The sequence below is a fragment of the Loxodonta africana genome, chromosome 3 (genome assembly GCF_030014295.1).
Source record: "Loxodonta africana isolate mLoxAfr1 chromosome 3, mLoxAfr1.hap2, whole genome shotgun sequence".
Taxonomy (NCBI): Eukaryota; Metazoa; Chordata; class Mammalia; order Proboscidea; family Elephantidae; genus Loxodonta; species Loxodonta africana.
This window is the reverse complement of record NC_087344.1, coordinates 195,664,561-195,682,426: the sequence shown is the minus strand read 5'-3', so window position 1 is coordinate 195,682,426 and position 17,866 is coordinate 195,664,561. Positions and strand designations below refer to the sequence as shown.

The window sequence follows — 17,866 nt, the reverse complement described above, 5'->3', positions numbered from 1 at the left end:
CTAAAAGAACTGCTTGACTTTTCTAATACGTACAAACAGAAACTTGGGGAATATGTGTGGGAATGGCTATTAAGGGTATGGGATAATGGTGCAAGGAACATAAATACAGATCAGTCTGAGTTTATTGATCTGGGTCCACTAAGCACAGATCCTTCATTCAGTGTTTCAGCTCGAGAAGTTAGGAAAGAATCTAGTAGTATGTTTGGCTGGGTTGCTGAGGCATGGGTTACACAGTGGCGTACACTAAACCAAGTTGAAGTACCAGACCTGCCTTAGTGTACTATAGAAGAGGTATCCAAAGGCTTAGGGAAATTGGGGTGCAAGAGTGGATTTATAAGGTTAGTACCACAGACCCACACATAGAATGCCCAGAGGAGGAACAAGGAAACCCTGGTGGTGTAGTGGTTGAGAGCTACGGCTGCTAACCAAAAGGTCGGCAGTTCGAATCCACCAGGCACTCCTTGGAAACTCTATGGGGCAGTTGTACTGTGTCTTAAAGGGTTGCTATGAGTCAGAATTGACTCAACGGCAGAGGGTTTCAGGTTTGGTGAGGAACAAATCTGAGAAGGGAGCTCCAGCATCCTGGAAGACTGCTGTGATTGCCTTTTTATGTAAATCAGATTTGACAGTGGGAGCTGCCCTAGCTGAATTAAGACACCTAACTACAATGGGGCTGATTGGACCCCGTAGTAGCAGGAGCCAAGTGGCTGCACTCAGTCGACAAAGACAAGGTGGACATGGTTACAGTAATGGACAGCAGGGTCAAAGCAGTAATCAGAATAGTCTGACTCGTATGGACTTATGGCTTTGGCTACTTAGTCATGGAGTCCCTAGGAGTGAAATAGATGGGAGACCTACTAAATATTTACTTGATCTGTACAAGTGGGTGAATTCTAGGCCAGGTGAACAGCAGTCTAACTCAAATCACCAGAATAGAGCCATGGTCTCTCAATCAATTCCCAGACTTGAGAGATTTTAAAGACCCACAACCCCTGGAAGGAAAGGGAGGCTAGGTCCCCTTAAGGAAGGACTCCAATACACTGCCAAAAGTTTATACTGTTGATCTCTCTCCCAGCCTTCCCCAAAGGGATCTACCACCATTCACAAGAGCGACTGTTCACTGGGGAAAGGGAAATACTCATAATCGGGGATTATGGACACTGGCTCTGAACTGACATTAATTCCAGGAGACCCAAAACATCACTGTGGCCCAACAGTCAGAATGGGGGCATATGGAGGTCAGGTTATTAATGAACTCTTGGCTCATGTCCGTCTCACAGCAGATCCGGTGGGTCCCCAAACCCATCCTGTGGTGATTTCCCCAGTTCCAGAATGCATAATTGGAATAGGTATACTCAGCAGCTAGCAGAACTCCCATACTGGATCCCTGACACATGAAATAAGGGCTATTACACTAGGAAAAGCCAAGCAGAAGCAATTAGAACTGCCCCTACCTAGGAAAATAGTAAACTGAAAGCAATCCTGCATTCCTGGAGGGATTGCAGAGATTACTGCCACTATCAAGGACTGGAAGGATGCAGGGGCGGTGATTCCCACCACATCCCCATTCAACTCTCATATTTGGCCTGTGCAAAAAACAGATGGATCTTGGAGAATGACAGTAAATGATCAAAAACTTAACCAGGTGGTAACACTGATTACAGCTGCTGTTCCAGATGTAGTTTCATTGCCTGAGCAAATTAATACATCTCCTGGTGCCTAGTATGCAGCTACTTATCTGCTGAATGCCTTTTTCTCCATACCTGCTTCAAAGGAACACCAGAAGCGGTTTGCCTTCAGCTGGCAAGGGCAGCAATACGCCTTTACTTGCCTACCTCAACGTTACATCACTTCTCCAGCCCTATGTCATAATTTAGTCTGCAGGGAACTTGATTGCCTTTCCCTTCCACAAGATGTCATGCTGGTCCATTACATTGATGACATTATGCTGATTGGACCTAGTAAGGAAGAAGTGTCAATGACTCTGGACTTATTGGTAAAACGTTCGTGTGCTAGAGGGTGGGAAATTAATCCCACAAAAATTCAGGCACCTTTCACCTTAGTGATATTTCTAGGGGTCCAGTGGTGTGGGGCATGTCGAGATAGTCCTTCTAAAGTGAAGGGTAAGTTATTGTATCTGGCTGTTCCCACAACTAAAAAGGAGGCACAGTGCCTAGTGAGCCTCTTTGGATTTCATAGGCAACATATTCCTCATTTGGGTGTGCTCCTCTCGCTTATTTATCAAGTGACTCGAAAAACTGCTAGTTTTGAGTTGGGTGCAGAACAAGAGAAGGATCTACAACAGGTTCAGGCTGCTGTGCAAGTTGATCTGCCACTTGGGCCATATGATTCAGCTGATCCAATGGTTCTTGTGTCCATGGGATGCTGTTTGGAGTCTTTGGCAGGTCCCTATTGGTGAATCACAGCATAGGCCCTTAGGATTTTGGAACAAAGCCCTGCCATCCTCTGCAGATAACTACACCTTTTGAGAAACAGCTTTTAGCTTGTTATTGGGCCTTAGTGGAGACTGAACACTTAAACATGAGCTACCAAGTCACCATGCAGCCTGAGCTGCCCATCATGAACTGGGTGTTGTCTGAAACACAGAGTCATAAAGTTGGATGTACACGGCAGCACTCCCATCATTAAACGGAAGTGGTATATACAAGATCAGGCCCAAGCAGGATCTGAAGGCACAAGTAAGTTGCATGAGGAAGTGGCCCAAATGCCCATGGTCTCCACTCCTGTCACATTGCTTTCCATCTCCCAGTCTGCACCTATGGCCTCATGGGGAGTTCCTTATGACCAGTTGACTGGAGAAGAGAAAACTTGAGCCTGGTTTACATATGGTTCTCTGCGATATGCCGGGACCACTCGAAAGTGGACAGCAGCAGCACCACAGCCCGTTTCTGGGACCTCCCTGAAGGACAGTGGTGAAGGGAAATCCTCCCAATGGGCAGAACTTTGAGCAGTGCACCTGGCTGTTCATTTTGCTTAGAAGAAGAAATGGCCAGATGTGTGATTGTATACTGATTCATGGGCTGTGGCCAGTGGTTTGTTTGGATGGTCAGGGACTTGGAAGGAACATGATTGGAAAATTGGAGACAAGGATTTACGGGGAAGAGGTATGTGGATAGACCTGTCTGAATGGGCCAAAGAAGTGAAGATATTTGTGTCTCATGTGAATGCTCACCAAAAGATGACCTCAGCAGAGGATGATTTTAACAATCAAGTGGATAGGATGATGCATTTTGTGGAAACCACTAATCCTCTTTCCCCAGGCCCTCCTCTCATTGCCCAATGGGCTCATGAACAAAGTGGCCATGGTGGCAGTCATAGAAGTTATGCATGGACCCAGCAACATGGACTTCCACTCACCAAGGCTGACCTGGCTACAGCCACTGCTGAGTGATAAATCTGCCAGCAGCAGAGATCAACACTGAGTCCCCGATATGGCACCATCCCTCAAGGCGACCAGATAGCAACTTGGTGGCAAGATGATTACATTGGACCACTTCCATAGTGGAAAGGGCAGTGTTTTTGTCCTTACTGGAATAAACACTTAGTCTGGATACGGATTTGCCTTCCCTACACGCCATGCTTCTGCCAAAACTACCATCCGTGGACTTGTAGAATGCCTTATCCGCCATCATGGTATCCCACACAGCATTGCCTCTGATCAAGGGACTCACTGCATGGCAAACAAAGTGCGGGAATGGGCCCGTGCTCATGGAATTCACTGGTCTTACCATGTTTCCCATCATCCTGAAGTAGCTGGATTGATAGAACAATGGAATGGTCTCCTAAAGACACAATTATGGCACCAGCTAGGTGGCAATACCTTGCAGGGTTGGGACAGTGTTCGCCAGGAGGCTGTATATGTTCTAAATCAGCATCCAATATATGGTGCTTTTTCTCTCATAGCAAGGATTCATAAGTCCAGGAATCAAGGGGTGGAAATGGGAGTGGCACCACTCACTATTACCCCTAGTAACCCACTTCCAAGATTTTTGCTTCCTGTCCCTACCACCTTATGCTCTGCAAGCCTAGAGGCCTTAGTTCCAAAGGGAGGAATGCTCCCACCTGGAGACACATCACTGATTCCATTGAACTGGAAGCTAAGAATTGCCACCTGGCCACTTTGGGCTCCTTATGCCTCTGGATCAACAGGCAAAGAACAGAGTTACCATATTGGCTGGTGTGATCGATCCAGACTACCAAGAGGAAATCAGATTGATATTACATGGTGGAGGTAAAAAAGTGTGTGTCTGGAATGCAGGAGATCCTTTAGGATGTCTCTTAGTACTACCATGTCCTGTGATTAAAGTCAATGAAAAACTACACCAACCCAATTCTGACATGACTACTAATTGCCCAGACCCTTCAGGAATGAAGGCTTGGGTTACCCTACCAGGCAAAGAACCAAGAGCAGCTGAGGTGCCTGCTGAAGGTAAAGGGAATACAGAATGGGTAGTGGAAGAAGGTAGAACTAAATACCAGTTATGGCCACTTGACCAGTTGCAGAAACGAGGACTGTAATTGTTATGAGTATTTCTGCTTTGTACGTGTGCATCAGATATTTTTGTTCTCTTCACTTATAAAATACAAGATGTAAACAGGGCCAGTGCATTTTTGGTTTACGTCTGTTTGTTGTATCATGTTAGGCACAAGTATAACTTTGTAACTGTGTTTATTCAGAGCTTATGTATGGTTTGGGGGGATGTGTACAGATGCCAAGCTGACAAGGGGTAGACTGTGATGGTTAAGATCGTGTGTCAAATTGGCTGGGCCATGATACTTAGTGTTTTGGCAGTTGTATAATGTGATCACTTTCCTGTTGAAATTTGATATGTGATCACTCCCATGATGGAATGTGCTGAGCAGTACCGGTGGGGGTAAGTTCTTCATCTCTCCGCCTTCCAAAGTCTACTTCCTTTTCCTGCTCACCTTGCGAAGGTTTTTGGGTTGTTCTGGATCCAGCAGCTGATTCTTGTCTGACTTCTGGTTCTTGGGACTTGAGCTAGCAGCTTACTTGTCCATCTTGTGATTAGCCGATCGTCACAACCTGTGAGCAAGAGTCCTGCTCCCGGCCTGCCTATCTTGGGTTTGCCAGCCCCTGCAGCTGACTCAGGAGAAACTTTGAAGTCTTGCTTGCTGACCTTTGGGATTCCTCGACCGTCACAACTTGAGAGCGGAATCCCTGCTCTCCAACCTGTTCATCTTGGGTTCACCATCTTCTGCAGCTCCATGAATTGGGAAAGGATTCTATCCTGATCCAAGGACTTGGGACGTTCCAACCCCTACAATCGTGTGGGCTGTTTCTTTAATTAAATGTCTCTCTATATATTTATAAGCATTACTAGTTTTGCTTCTCTGGAGAACCCAGCCTAAGAGGGTCTCCATATCACTTCTCTATACAACTAACACATCATAGGTATGTGTTTTTGTACATGTAGTAATTCCATATTTCAGTAAAGCATGCCTTAAGCTAGATTCTCTAGAGAAGCAAAACCAGTAAAGTATGTAAACAAATAGAGAGAGAGAGAGATTTATATCAAGAAAATGGCTCACACAGTTGTAAAAACCGGCATGTCCCAAATCCATGGGTCAGACTGGAGGCTTCTCCTAATTCACATAGCCACAGGGGTTGAGGAACCCAAGACTGGTAAGTGAGAAAGCAGGGTTCCTATTCACAGGCTGTGAAGACCAACGAATCCCAAGATCAGTGGGCAAGGCTGCAAGTAATCTGCTAGCTCAAGTCCCAAGAACTGGAGTCAGATGAACAGGAGCCAGCCGCAGGATGCAGAGTGAGCAAACAGCCCGTGAGCAGAATGTTCACTTATATCCCATGCAGGTCACACACTCAAGGATACTCCCTTTCAACTGATTGGCTACTCACAGCAGATCCCATTATAGGGGAGATCACATTATATCAAATCTCATCATGGAAGTGATCACATCATCATACAACTGCCAAACTACATCATAACTACCAAACCTCTGAGAATCATGGCCCAGCCAAGTTTATACACAACCCTAGTGATCACAGTGTGTTTGCTAAAAAAAAACACGAAGGAAATATGGTTTAACCTTGTGAAATGAAATCATAATGAATTTGGGAAATTTCATTTTTATTTTCAACCCTTCTTTGAAATATCTGCTCATTTCATTGTATCTACATAAAGGCACTCAACTCTTCCACACAGAGCAAGTATATGTGGGGGAACCATCAGCAGGATTGTCCAGTGAATGATTCCAAAGGCTTAAGTTGTCTAGAAAGGAGCTAGCTGGCTGGAGGACTCCTTCTCTAAGCGGGAAAGGCTGTACACAATCCTATTTTTCCCAGGTCACCAGGGGCCATGTCCCCGGCTTTCCCAGTACTCCCCAAAATGGCTGGGTCCAAGTTCAGGCTGCTTGGTTTCTGAGTCCAGATGTTTATACCTATCACCAACCCCACCTCCACTTCCCCACATACAAGGCCACACACAATTATTCTTGTAACAGGGTTGGGGGCTCAAACCCAGCCTAAGCATGCCTCTCTGTGCCTGCTATCTCATGCCCATGAGTTCCAATCTTTAGCAAGTGACACGCTGATATTTACCTGAGTTCCCTAATTCACTGAGTGATTTTGGGAAAAATCACTTCCTCTCTGAGTCTCAGCTTCCCTATCTGCAAAATAGACCATATAGTCTCAAAATCCCTTTGAACTCTGAACTTTATCATGACTTTATTTTGTCCCTAATAAGGTATGATCATCATTATATTAATTGCTACCATTTATTAAGCTCCTGTCGTCGGGTAGTACAAACAGTTAATGTGCTTGGCTGCTGTTGTGGATTGAATTGTGTCCCCAAAAATGTGTATCAACTTGGCTAAGCCACGATTCCCAGTATTATGAGGTTGTCCACCATTTTGTTATCTGATGTGATTTTCCTATGTGTTGTAAATTCTGCCTCTATGATGTTAATTAGGCAGGATTAGAGGCAGTTATGTTAGTAAGGCAAGACTAGATCTACAAGATGAAGTCAATCTCTTTTGTGATGTAAAAGAGTGAAGTGAGCAGAGACTCATTCATCAATCTGTCTCAGCTTGGTTGTGAGTTCCATCAGGTAGCCTTCTCCAAACCCCCCTAGTTTGGGTTAGATGCCCCTGCTACTCTTATGTTGTTATTGTTGTGTGCCATCAAGGGGATTCTGACATATAGTAACCCTATATGTCAGAATAGAACTGCCCCGTAGGGTTTTGTAGGCTATAGTCTTTACAGGAGCAGATCCTCAGGTCTTTTCTCCTGCTGAGCAGCTGGTAAGGTCGAACCAGCACCCTCCTTTCATGGAGCTTATACTCTTATTGAGGAGACTAAAGATTACATAGGCAATTCCAATATAGTGTGATAAATGTTGCAAGAGGAGAAATACAGGAAACTAGGATAGCAGCAAGGAGCAGTGGTGGCGCAGTGGTTAAGTGCCAGCTGCTAACCAAAAGGTTAGCAGTTCAAACCCACCAGCTAACCCAACAGCCGCTTTGCAGGAGAAAGATATGGCAGTGTGCTTCCATAAATATTATACCCTTGGAAACCCTATGGGGCAGTTCTACTCTCTCCTATAGGGTCACTATGAGTCACAAGTTGACTCAACAGCAATGGGTTTTTGGTTTTTGATGGAAGAAGCAAGGAGCCCTGGTGGTACAATAGTTAAGTGCTCACCCCCATTAGAATTAACCAAAAAAAAAAAAAAAAAAAAATCGTCATCAAGTCAATTCTGACTCATAGTGACCATACAGGACAGAGTAGAACTGCCCCATGTGCTTTCCAAGGAGATCCTGATGGATTTGAACCACCGACCTTTTGGTTAGCAGCTGTAGCTCTTAACTACTACACCACCAGTGTTTCCCCGATTAGAATAGCAATGATGAAACAAACAGAAAACAACAGGTGTTGGTGAGGTTATAGAGAAAATGGAGCCCTCATCCATTGCTGGTGGGAAAATAAAATGGTATAGCCGCTGTGAAGAACAGTTTAGTGGTTCCTCAGAAAGTTAAACATAGAACTATCATATGACCCAGCAATCCTAATCCTACGTATACACCCAGATGAAGTGAAACCCTAGTGGCATAGTGGTTAAGAGCTACAGCTACTAACCAAAAAGTCAGCAGTTCAATCCAACAGGTACTCCTTGGAAACTCTATGGGGGTAATGTTCATTGCAGCACTTTTTACAATAGACAAAAATTAGAAACAGCCTAAATATTCATCCATTCTGTGTAAGAAAACCTGTGGAATTAGTTCTGCCTGTTAAGAAATTGTGATTTTTTTCCCCTTGTAACCTAGCCAAAACCTAATGTTGCCAGTTTATTTCCAAGGGGCTTTTGTGTAACTGTGACCACTCTGTGAACTCTTTATGGTAACTAAGTGGCAACTAACCAAGAAAGATCAGCTTCTTTGTTAATCTTTATATTGCCAGTGCCTAGAATAATAGTCCTGGCACGTAGTAAAAAAAAACAAAAATTGTTTTGTTTTTTTTTTTTACCTGGCACATAGTAGGCACTCAATAAATATTTGTTGAAGAAATAAATATATACACTAACACCAGGCTCTTTATGTTATGTAATAGGAAAAACTAGTATCATAATACAAAGACCAGTGCCCCTTAAAACAGTTAACTCATACTTCCTTTCTTAAAACGTGACTATAAAAAGAAAAGTCAAGTGAAACAAACTGTCTTCTTGAAGGCTGCCTTTCTTGTCCACAGAAGATTAGACGCTGGAAGAAAATGGCTCAGCACCGCCTGTGGATCTTGCTGCTTTGCGTGCAAACCTGTAAGTTCTGACCCTTGCTGACCCTCTCCTAGTCTTTCCACAAAGTTTTAGAAATTGTCCTTGAGGAAGATATTGAAGTGCCCTTTTGCTGTGTGTTTTTAACAGAAACACCTTGAGTCTCTGTATAAAAAAAAATCTGTATATGCTGTACTCAAAAAAGGCTGGGGAGAAACTAAGATTCAACCTAAATATTTTTCAGCTCTGGAGTTGACGTTTCTGAATTTTATCTGTGCCCAGTCTCCAAAGGTCTGAGAGAAAACCCATTGTTTAGGACAGTCAGCGCTCAGTAGACCCACCCACAGAGCCCAGCAAAAACATAGATAATCTAAAACCTTGAAAAATTTTAAAAAACAATTTCTTTTACCCATTAGAATGTGTTATTTGGTTTTTGACAAAGATACGCTCTCCTGATTATATTTCGTTGTTCTATCATGTTATAGTAATGCATTACTTATGATTATCACCGTAAAAACCTCATTTCTATAAAAATCAATGAAACTTATTGCTGTGGAGTCGATTCCGACTCATAGCAACCCTATAGGACACAGTAGAATTGCTCCAAGGATCAGTTGGTGGACTGGAACTGCCGACCTTTTGTTGGCAGCCGTAGCTCTTAACCCCTACACCACCAGGCCCTCGTTTCTATAAGATCCCTTTATTTTCAAAGCATGTTCAGAGCTAGTACTCTGCTTTTATCCTCCAAAACCCTCTAAAATAAATGGGGAAGAGATTATTACCCTACTTTACGAATAAATTAAGTTTCAAAAATGAGGTGGAGAACTTGAGCTAAAAATCTTGTTTTTCTCACTTATGGCTTTAGGGTAAACTATAAAGGACAAAATAAAAATTGGTTGTTGTTATTACAAGGAGAACTATGTAGCATTAACATAGATTTGAGGATGCTTTATTATTTCACATATTTATCTCATTAACTGCAAACAATTGTCCTGTTTGTATAAAAATTGACTGTGTTTGACATTTCCGAATCATTATTTCTAGTGTGTCTTACAGCTCTGAAAATGCTATAGTAAATTTCTGGCACGATTTAGAACCCAGGGAACTTGAAGAGTAAAGATTTTCTTAAGGTGGGATAATGCACCTTGGTTTCTGGTTTCCTGGACCATTGAAAGCTGTAGCTCCCTTAATTTGAGCTTCGTGGAGATTGCAACCTCTAGGCTGGTCAAGTTTTTGAACCCTATCGTGGTTGCCCTGGTCTGGCAGACAGAAAATGCAAGTAAATTAGGAAAAGAGCTGGGTAGAACCTAAGTGGAATTCTCAGGTCCTATCCAGTCATCCAGAGACAAGCTGGACAGTGTGGCATTTGATACTACTTAATTTGCAAAGCAGTCCACAATTTTCATGCCTACGTTCTTGGAAACCCTGGTGGCGTAGTGGTTAAGAGCTAAGGCTGCTAACCAAAAGGATGGCGGTTTGAATCAACCAGATGCTCCTTGGAAACTATATGGGGAAGTTCTACTCTGTCCTATAGGCTCGCTGTGAGTCAGAATCGACTCGATGGCAATGGGTTTTAGGAAACCCTGGTGGCGTAGTGGTTAAGAGTTTGGTTGCTAACCAAAGGGTCGGCAGTTCAAATCCACCAGGTGCTCCTTGGAAACCCTATGGGGCAGTTCTACTCTGTCTTATAGTATCACTATGAGTTGGAATTCTTTTTTTGTTTAAGTGTTCAATAATTTTTTTTGTGTGTGTGTGTGGTGAAAATATACACAACAAAACTCCGCCAATTCAACAACTTCTACATGAATAACTCAATTGTGCAACCATAATGGCTATCCTTTTCCAAATTATTCCACCACCATTAACATAAACTCAATGTCCCCTAAGCAAAAACTTCCCTTTTTCCCCCTCCTTCCCACTCCTGGTAACCACTAATAATACACTTCAATTTCTATATATTTGCCTAGTCCTTATAAGTGAGATCATATAATATTTGTCCTTTTGTGACTGACTGACTTTACCCAGTATAATGTTTGCAAAGTTTATCCATGTTGTGGCATGCATTAGAACTTCATTTCTCTTTATGGCTGCATGATATTCCGTTGTATGTATATACCACATTTCCTTTATCCACCCGTTGATGAACATTTAAGTTGCTTCCACATTTTACCTATTACAAAAAGTGCTGTAATGAACATTGGTGTACAGGTTTCTGTTTGCCGTGCTTCGTTGGCTTCTTCTGGGTGTATACCTAGGATTAGGATTGCTGGGTCATATGATAGTTCTATGTTTAACTTTTTGAAGAACCACTAAACTGTTTTTCATAGTGGCTATACCATTTTACTTTCCCACCAGCAAAGAATGAGAGTTCCAGTTTCTCCACAACCTCACCAACACCCTTCAACGCCGTTGTTTGTTTCCTCATTGCGATTCTAATGGGGGAAACCCTGGTGGTATAGTGCTTAAGAACTACAGCTGCTAACCAAAAGTCGGCAGTTTGAATCCACCAGGCACTCCTTGGAAACCACATGGGGCAGTTCTGCTCTGTCCTATAGGGTTGCTATGAGTCGGAATTGACTTGACAACAATGGGTTTCGGTTTTTTTTGTTGTTGTTTATTCAAATGGGAGTGAGGTGGTATCTCATTGTGGTTTTGGTTTGCATCTTCCTAATGATTAATGGGAAACCCTGGTGGCATAGTGGTTATGTGTGATGGCTGCTAACCAAAAGATCAGCAGTTCAAATCCACCGGGCACTCTTCGGGAGCCCTGTGGGGCAGTTCTACTCTGTCCTATAGGATCATTATGAGCAGGAATTGACTCAACAGCAATGGGTTTGGGTTTTTTTTTTTTTAATGACTAATGACATTGAACATCTTTTCATGTGCCTGTTCAGTCATTTAAATATCCTCTTTGTCTTCTCTGATCTACTGAAACTGAAGTCGAAGTGATCAGGTTGGAAAGTGGTAAATCATTCAAACTTCAGCTTCAAAATGGAGAGCTATTGGTACCTATCCAGTAGGAATCACCTATAATGATATCTATTTGGATATCAGAATCAAAATGATAATACACGTACAGTATTTAGCACAGTACCTGAAACATAGTATAAGTGTTCACAAATATTAGCTAATATTCCTATTGTTTTTCACACTTACTCTTATGCCAAATTTGAAAGGGCCTGTGGTTTTTTACACAGAAATGCTGGGCAATACACACTCTTGTTTTTAGGACGGTTCAAAGAAAAGAAGAAGGAGAAAAGATGCTGGAAGTTTTACTTCAGGTGTGGGCTGTCAGGGTTCTGAGAAAGAAAATTGAGGATGAGACATTAATTTTGTCAGGGACCCATAAAATGGGGGTTGGGGCTTTATTTTTATAGAAGTAAAGCCAGAAGTGTCTTCAGATATCATTTACCTTTGCTAAATGGCCATGTTCACCTCTTAAACATTATTCTACGAGCATTTTTGGGGTGCAGAAATCTACCCTAAATTCCTCCTGCTGCCATTCCTGGCATACGTGGTCCCTTCTATCGGCATTGGGCTTAGGAGTGAACTCTGAAATTCAGATCAGTTGAAGCAGCCACGACACAATGGAGACATGAAGTTAAAATCTGTATTTTCCCCTGAGTTCCCCTAAAATAGGAGAACGCTGAGTTTGCAGACTCATGACTGCTCTATGTGGGAAAAGTTCTCTGTTAAGGATCAAGACTAACGGTCTCGTGGTTTGAGCTCAGCTTTCTCATCATGACTTTAGGAACACTGACTCTGGCTGTCGTTCCACATGTCCTAGTAGTCACTCACCCTCAGGGACAGGAGGACAGAAGAGTCCAGCACTTTTGCTCCATGCCCATTTTCCCCTACATGTTCTCTCATACTCTTTTAAATCCTCCTTTCCTCCACCCCTTCCTAGCTTCTGTTTCTTCAGCCCCTCCTCTTGTTCTCTTCTTCTAACTCCCATCAGTAATAGCAATAGCTAACCGTTTATGGAACAGTCACTGTATGTCCATCATTACTCTCAGTTGTCTATATTTATTATTTTGTTTAATCTTCACAAAATCCTGTGAGATGGGTACTAGTGGCATCCCCATTTTCGAGATGAAAACACGGAGGCACAGAAAGTTAGAGGTCATTTAGTCAAAGTAGGGTTTGAGCACCAGTGTTTGTAGTCTTAAACACTGATCATGCTGCCTTCACCCACTTCAGTGCTGAAGCAGAGTAAAATGCTGTCCCCACTACTGATGGCTGTCACATTTTGAAATCTGCCAGTAAAGAGAAGTGATTTATTTAGTCCCAAGACAGGATTGTTCAGGCAGAGGCTGGGCCTGTCTCTACACCCAATCACAGAGGAGCATAGAGGCTGGTGGTAAGGTCCTTGCCAATAGGAATATTTAGGCAGACCAGCAAGGCAGAAAATTCAAAGAAACGACCCTCCCAGACATGGTTCAAGTACCATTCACTTCGTTATGATTTAGGTTGACTCAAATTAGCTTCTTCAAAAGAAACGAGCTTCCAAAACATCTTGATATCCTGTTGGATGTAGAGCACAGTCATGGGGCGTTACAGCAGTCAATACTTACAATACTTACAAAAGAGATAAGTGGCCCCATCTAGATATCTGTACATGGATATCTAGGCCCCGACCATCATTCTGGGGGTCAGAGACAGGATTTCATGCCTGGGGAAGGGGCCAGGTCTACCACTGGTCTGAAGTCCTCGCAGAGAGGGGCCTCTAAGATCAAGACAAAGTTTCTGTTGTAGAAAGAGATTTGAGCCATTTACTACCACTGACACTCAAAATGGGCTCAAAAGCAGAAGCCCAGTTACAGAAATGGGGACGTATTACATTTGGAGAAAACTGAATATCAAGACATCATCTCAAAAACCCAGTCTCCAAATAGAGGCGGGATTTTATCACATCTCTGTGATGAAACAGGATTCTGGAGGGAGGGAATAGAAGCTCAACTCCTCTGCTGAAATAGCCTGGAGATCAATATGGTGGCAGATGAGGCAGCCGGAGCACCTTCTCGACAGGTGCTCAAAGATCAGTGCCAGGCCATTCAGGCTGCTAAGGATTTCCTGAATCAAGCTTTTCTTGTCTTGAACCTTGGAGAGGGATGAATCTCCAAGTTCGGGGGCAACTAAGCTCATCTAGTGGGTAGCGGTGGTTCTGTGGTAGAATTCTTGACTTCCGCGTAGGTGACCTGGGTTCAATTCTGGCCAACGCACCTCATGCACGGCCAGTACCTGTCTGTCGGTGAAGGCCTGCGTGTTGCTATGATGCTAAACAGGTTTCAGTGAAGCTTCTAGACTGTGATGGACTAGGAAGAAAAGTCTGAAAGTCTACTTCAGAAAAATCAGCCAGTGAAAATCCTGCGGATCACAACAACCTGACCCCCAACCACTCGTGGGAATGACACAGGTAGCAGTTTGTTCCGATGTGCCTGGAGTTGCCACAAGTTGAGGACTGACTTGATGAGAGCTAACAACAAGCTCATTTATGTGAGAAGCTGGAAAAGAAAGGTAAAAGCAATGAGTGGAGGGTGGGGAGGCAGGGATGTTGGTAGAGTCATCCCAGTGCTCATGTTTCCTTTGTCATACTCAGTTTTTGATTGTATGCTAATAGAGGGGAGCAGTGATAAACAGTGGATAGCCTCAAACCCATCTTTGTTTTAAGAATGTGTGTGTGTGTTGAAGAAACTGATTCAAGTCAACCCACATCTCAATAAAAATGACGTCTAGAAAAAATTCCAGGGAGAAATAGTCCTACTGTTATGTGGCAGTCATAGGTCTCTTTTCTTTAAACATCATGACTAAGGACTTCCCGTCAATATGGGTAGTTACACAAAACTTCTGGTTGCCCAATCCTTTGTTTCCTTTTTCCTTCTACTTTTCTTCATTCTGTATGACCATTACATCTGACTCTCCTTTGGATGCTATATGGTTCATCTATCTCTGGTCACCCTCCCAGGGCTGCAATATCCAGGGAGGTTCCACCTTTCATTTCTCCCCCCACTAGTTCCCTACATTGCAGAAGCCGAGTTCTGCCAAATGTACATATGTTGGATCGTACATTTGTATCAAATGGCAATTTTATAAATGTGTGTCCTGCGCAGTCCAATTCCTATGATGGTTTTGAAGAAAAATATTAAAACTAAAGAAGATAGAGACAACTATCATTTGAAACCACCACCCAGTAACTAAAGATAAAATGGGGACCCCTGGTTGTAATTTCTTGCTGTTGCATTCCCCATGCTTAGCCCAGTGCCTGGCCAGAGTAGGAAGGTGCTCAATAGAATTTATTGGGTAAGCAAATATTTCTTTACTTTATGAGAGCAATTAATATTTACCTTTGGCCAAAGATGCTACAGCACATTGGTGCTTCTAGGAAGATGGAAGATTCAGAGACCAGCAACACAATTGATTTTAGAGAAGGAAATAGTGATGGCTATCAACCCCCTTCAGAACAGAAATTTTCTGTACCTTGAACTCTCTTTCGTATGTCTGACTTACTTTCCTGAATAGGTTGGTTACATTTATCAAACTCGATGAAGTATCACACAGACAGGACATAATCATCATCAGTGTCATTCTTAATTTCCCCACAAAGTATTAGGCCAAGCCTCCCCCCACCCATTCCTTCTGTTCTAAAAGTTTCCTTTGAGGTACTCACTTGGCAAAAGTCTATGAGGAGCTGGATTAATTCCTTTCTCTCCTGCCTTTTCCCAGTCTAAAACCATCCTCTGACCAGTAGATCTCCCTGAGGTCACTCACTGATCCCTGTGAATCTCACAGGGCCATCAACGCTGCCTATTACCTGAGTTCCTGAGCTACTGGCTGTGTTATTTCTAAGCCTTGTCATTGGGATTCCCTGTGACCAAGATACTGTTCTCAAGTTTGTTCAAATGTTATTTTTTCTTCTGTTTTTATAGAGGCAGTTATGATAAAGCTGCCCCGTCCCATCACAGTTTAATCAAAGGAGTAAGAACAGAGACCAGTGTCTGAATCAGCGTGCGTGACACACAGCACACAGCAGTCATGGGAGGTGGATGGAAAAGCAGATTTTCCTCTTTGGGCCTGATGACTCCAGCCACCCGAGAAGAGAATGATGCCTTAAGTATAGAAAAGCTGGGGCGACCTTATGGTGCCCTGTCCCATGCAGCATCTACATTAAAAACAAACAAACAACAACAAAGAAAAGCAGTTGCTGTCAATTTGATTCCAACTCACCGCAGCCCCATTTGTGTCAGAGTAGAACTGTGCTCCATAAGGTTTTCAGTGGCTAATTTTTTGGAAGAAGATTGCCAGGTCTTTCTTCCCAAGCACCTCTGGGTAGACTCAAACCTTTAACATTTTGGTGAGCACTCAAGCATGTTAACCATTTGCACCACCCAGTGACTCCCAGTGCCCACGTACTCCTACTTAAGTAAAGTGCATACTGACTGTAGGAAACAGTAGATGGGAGGAGAGGAGGGCAAGGTTAGCTAGTGACAAAAGAAGAATCAGAAACGTTTACTTGAAAGATCCTGAAGAAGCAAAGGATGTGAGCACTGTGGTTATTAAGCAAGAATACAGTCTTCCTCATTTCCACTGTCATTAATAGGTACAAGGCAACCGTCTGGAACATCTTCCCGATACCCCCAATACTTCCTCTTCCCTTCAGAGTTGCCAGAGGTGTTTTTTAAATATCTGTAACAATGAGTATTTGTTTTGTCTAACAAACACATATAGCACTCAGCATATGCCAAGCACTGTTCTAAGAGGTTTACAAATGCTAACTCATTTAACCCTCATGATACTTCCATGAGGTAAATCCTACAGGTAGCTTAATTTTGGAGATGAGGAAACAGAAGCAGAGAGAGTTTACTAACTTTCCCAAGGTCTCATGGCTAGTACTTGTCAGAGCCAGGATTTAAGCCTGAATAGTGTGGCTCTTAATCAATAAAGTCATGGTGCTTTACTTGGGGGCAGCTAAAGAGTGCTCCTCATGGTGGGACTCCCCTTAGATCTCTAGATTATTCTCTAGACAGTATACATACTTTAGAGCATTCTCAGACATAATCCTCACAGTTCCTCAAAGTGGCAAAGCAGATCTTTTTTATTTCATTTACTGACTAGGACCCTGAGACTTAGCAAGTAAACGACTCACTCATGATCTTGGGGAAACAATACAACCAAAACAAAGACTCTTCATTCCTGGCACCTACATTATAGTACTGGTGTGTGAGGGGGAGGTAATAAATAAATACTTGAATACAGTACTTTAGTAGTGAGTGAGAACTGCTATGAAGAAAAATAAAGTAAGGCAAAGCAATAGAAAATGATGGGGTGAGGGTTGCTATTTTAAATTTAGTGGTAGAGAAAGTGATTTCTGATGGGAAAATACTGAACCAGGGACCTAAGTGAAGCGAGGGAGTGCTGGGAAGAGTGTTGTAGAAAGAATAGCAAGTGCAAAAGTCTGTAGTTAACAGTGTTCCTGGGCTGTCTGAAGTACAACAAGGAAGCCAGTGTGGTTGCATGAGTGAGGGAGACATGAGTGGGAAATGAGAAGGCAAAGGGAACGAGGGGCCAGATCAGATAGGGTGCAGTAGATGACGGTAAAGTATGTGAAAAGGAGATAGGGAGCCCCACAAGCCCCAAATGCATACTATCTCTTGTTTTTAATAGAATCCAAGGATAATCTGGAAACCCTGGTGGCCTAGTGGTTAAGTGCTATGGCTGCGAACCAAAGGGTCGGCAGTTCAAATCCACCAGGTGCTCTTTGGAAACTCTATGGGGCAGTTCTACTCTGTCCTATAGGGTCGCTATGAGTCGGAATCAACTTGACAGCACTGGGTTTGGTTTTGGGTTTTAAGGATAATCTGAGTAGAACTACTAGATTTTAGTAGTTAAAATGTTTTCTCCATTATCATCAATATTTAATATTTCAAAATCTCTTTTGGTTTCACCCAACGCTTTTTAAAAAAAATTTCTCTTCTCCATCCCTGAAGAATTTTCCTCTAGCCAGTTAAAGGCTCCTATCCTTTCTAGCCCAGATGAAATTTCCTTTTTTGTCAAATATCTTTCTTTTTCTTGCTACCCCTATGGCATTTTCTGGTACACAG

The 17,866-nt window shown here is 42.9% G+C and overlaps 1 protein-coding gene across 4 annotated transcripts in view; it reads left to right on the top strand.

The window, feature by feature from the left end:
- The first annotated feature begins 8,680 nt into the window (after nt 1-8,680).
- The window catches only part of CD84 (CD84 molecule), a 46,244-nt gene continuing 37,058 nt past the window's right edge, over nt 8,681-17,866 (top strand). For all 4 annotated transcript variants that reach the window (XM_023554170.2, XM_023554169.2, XM_023554171.2 and 1 more), the window contains exon 1: nt 8,681-8,813. In XM_023554170.2, the coding sequence (XP_023409938.1) occupies nt 8,768-8,813 (46 nt within the window). In that variant the 5' untranslated portion in view covers nt 8,681-8,767. The remainder of the gene's footprint in view (nt 8,814-17,866) is intronic.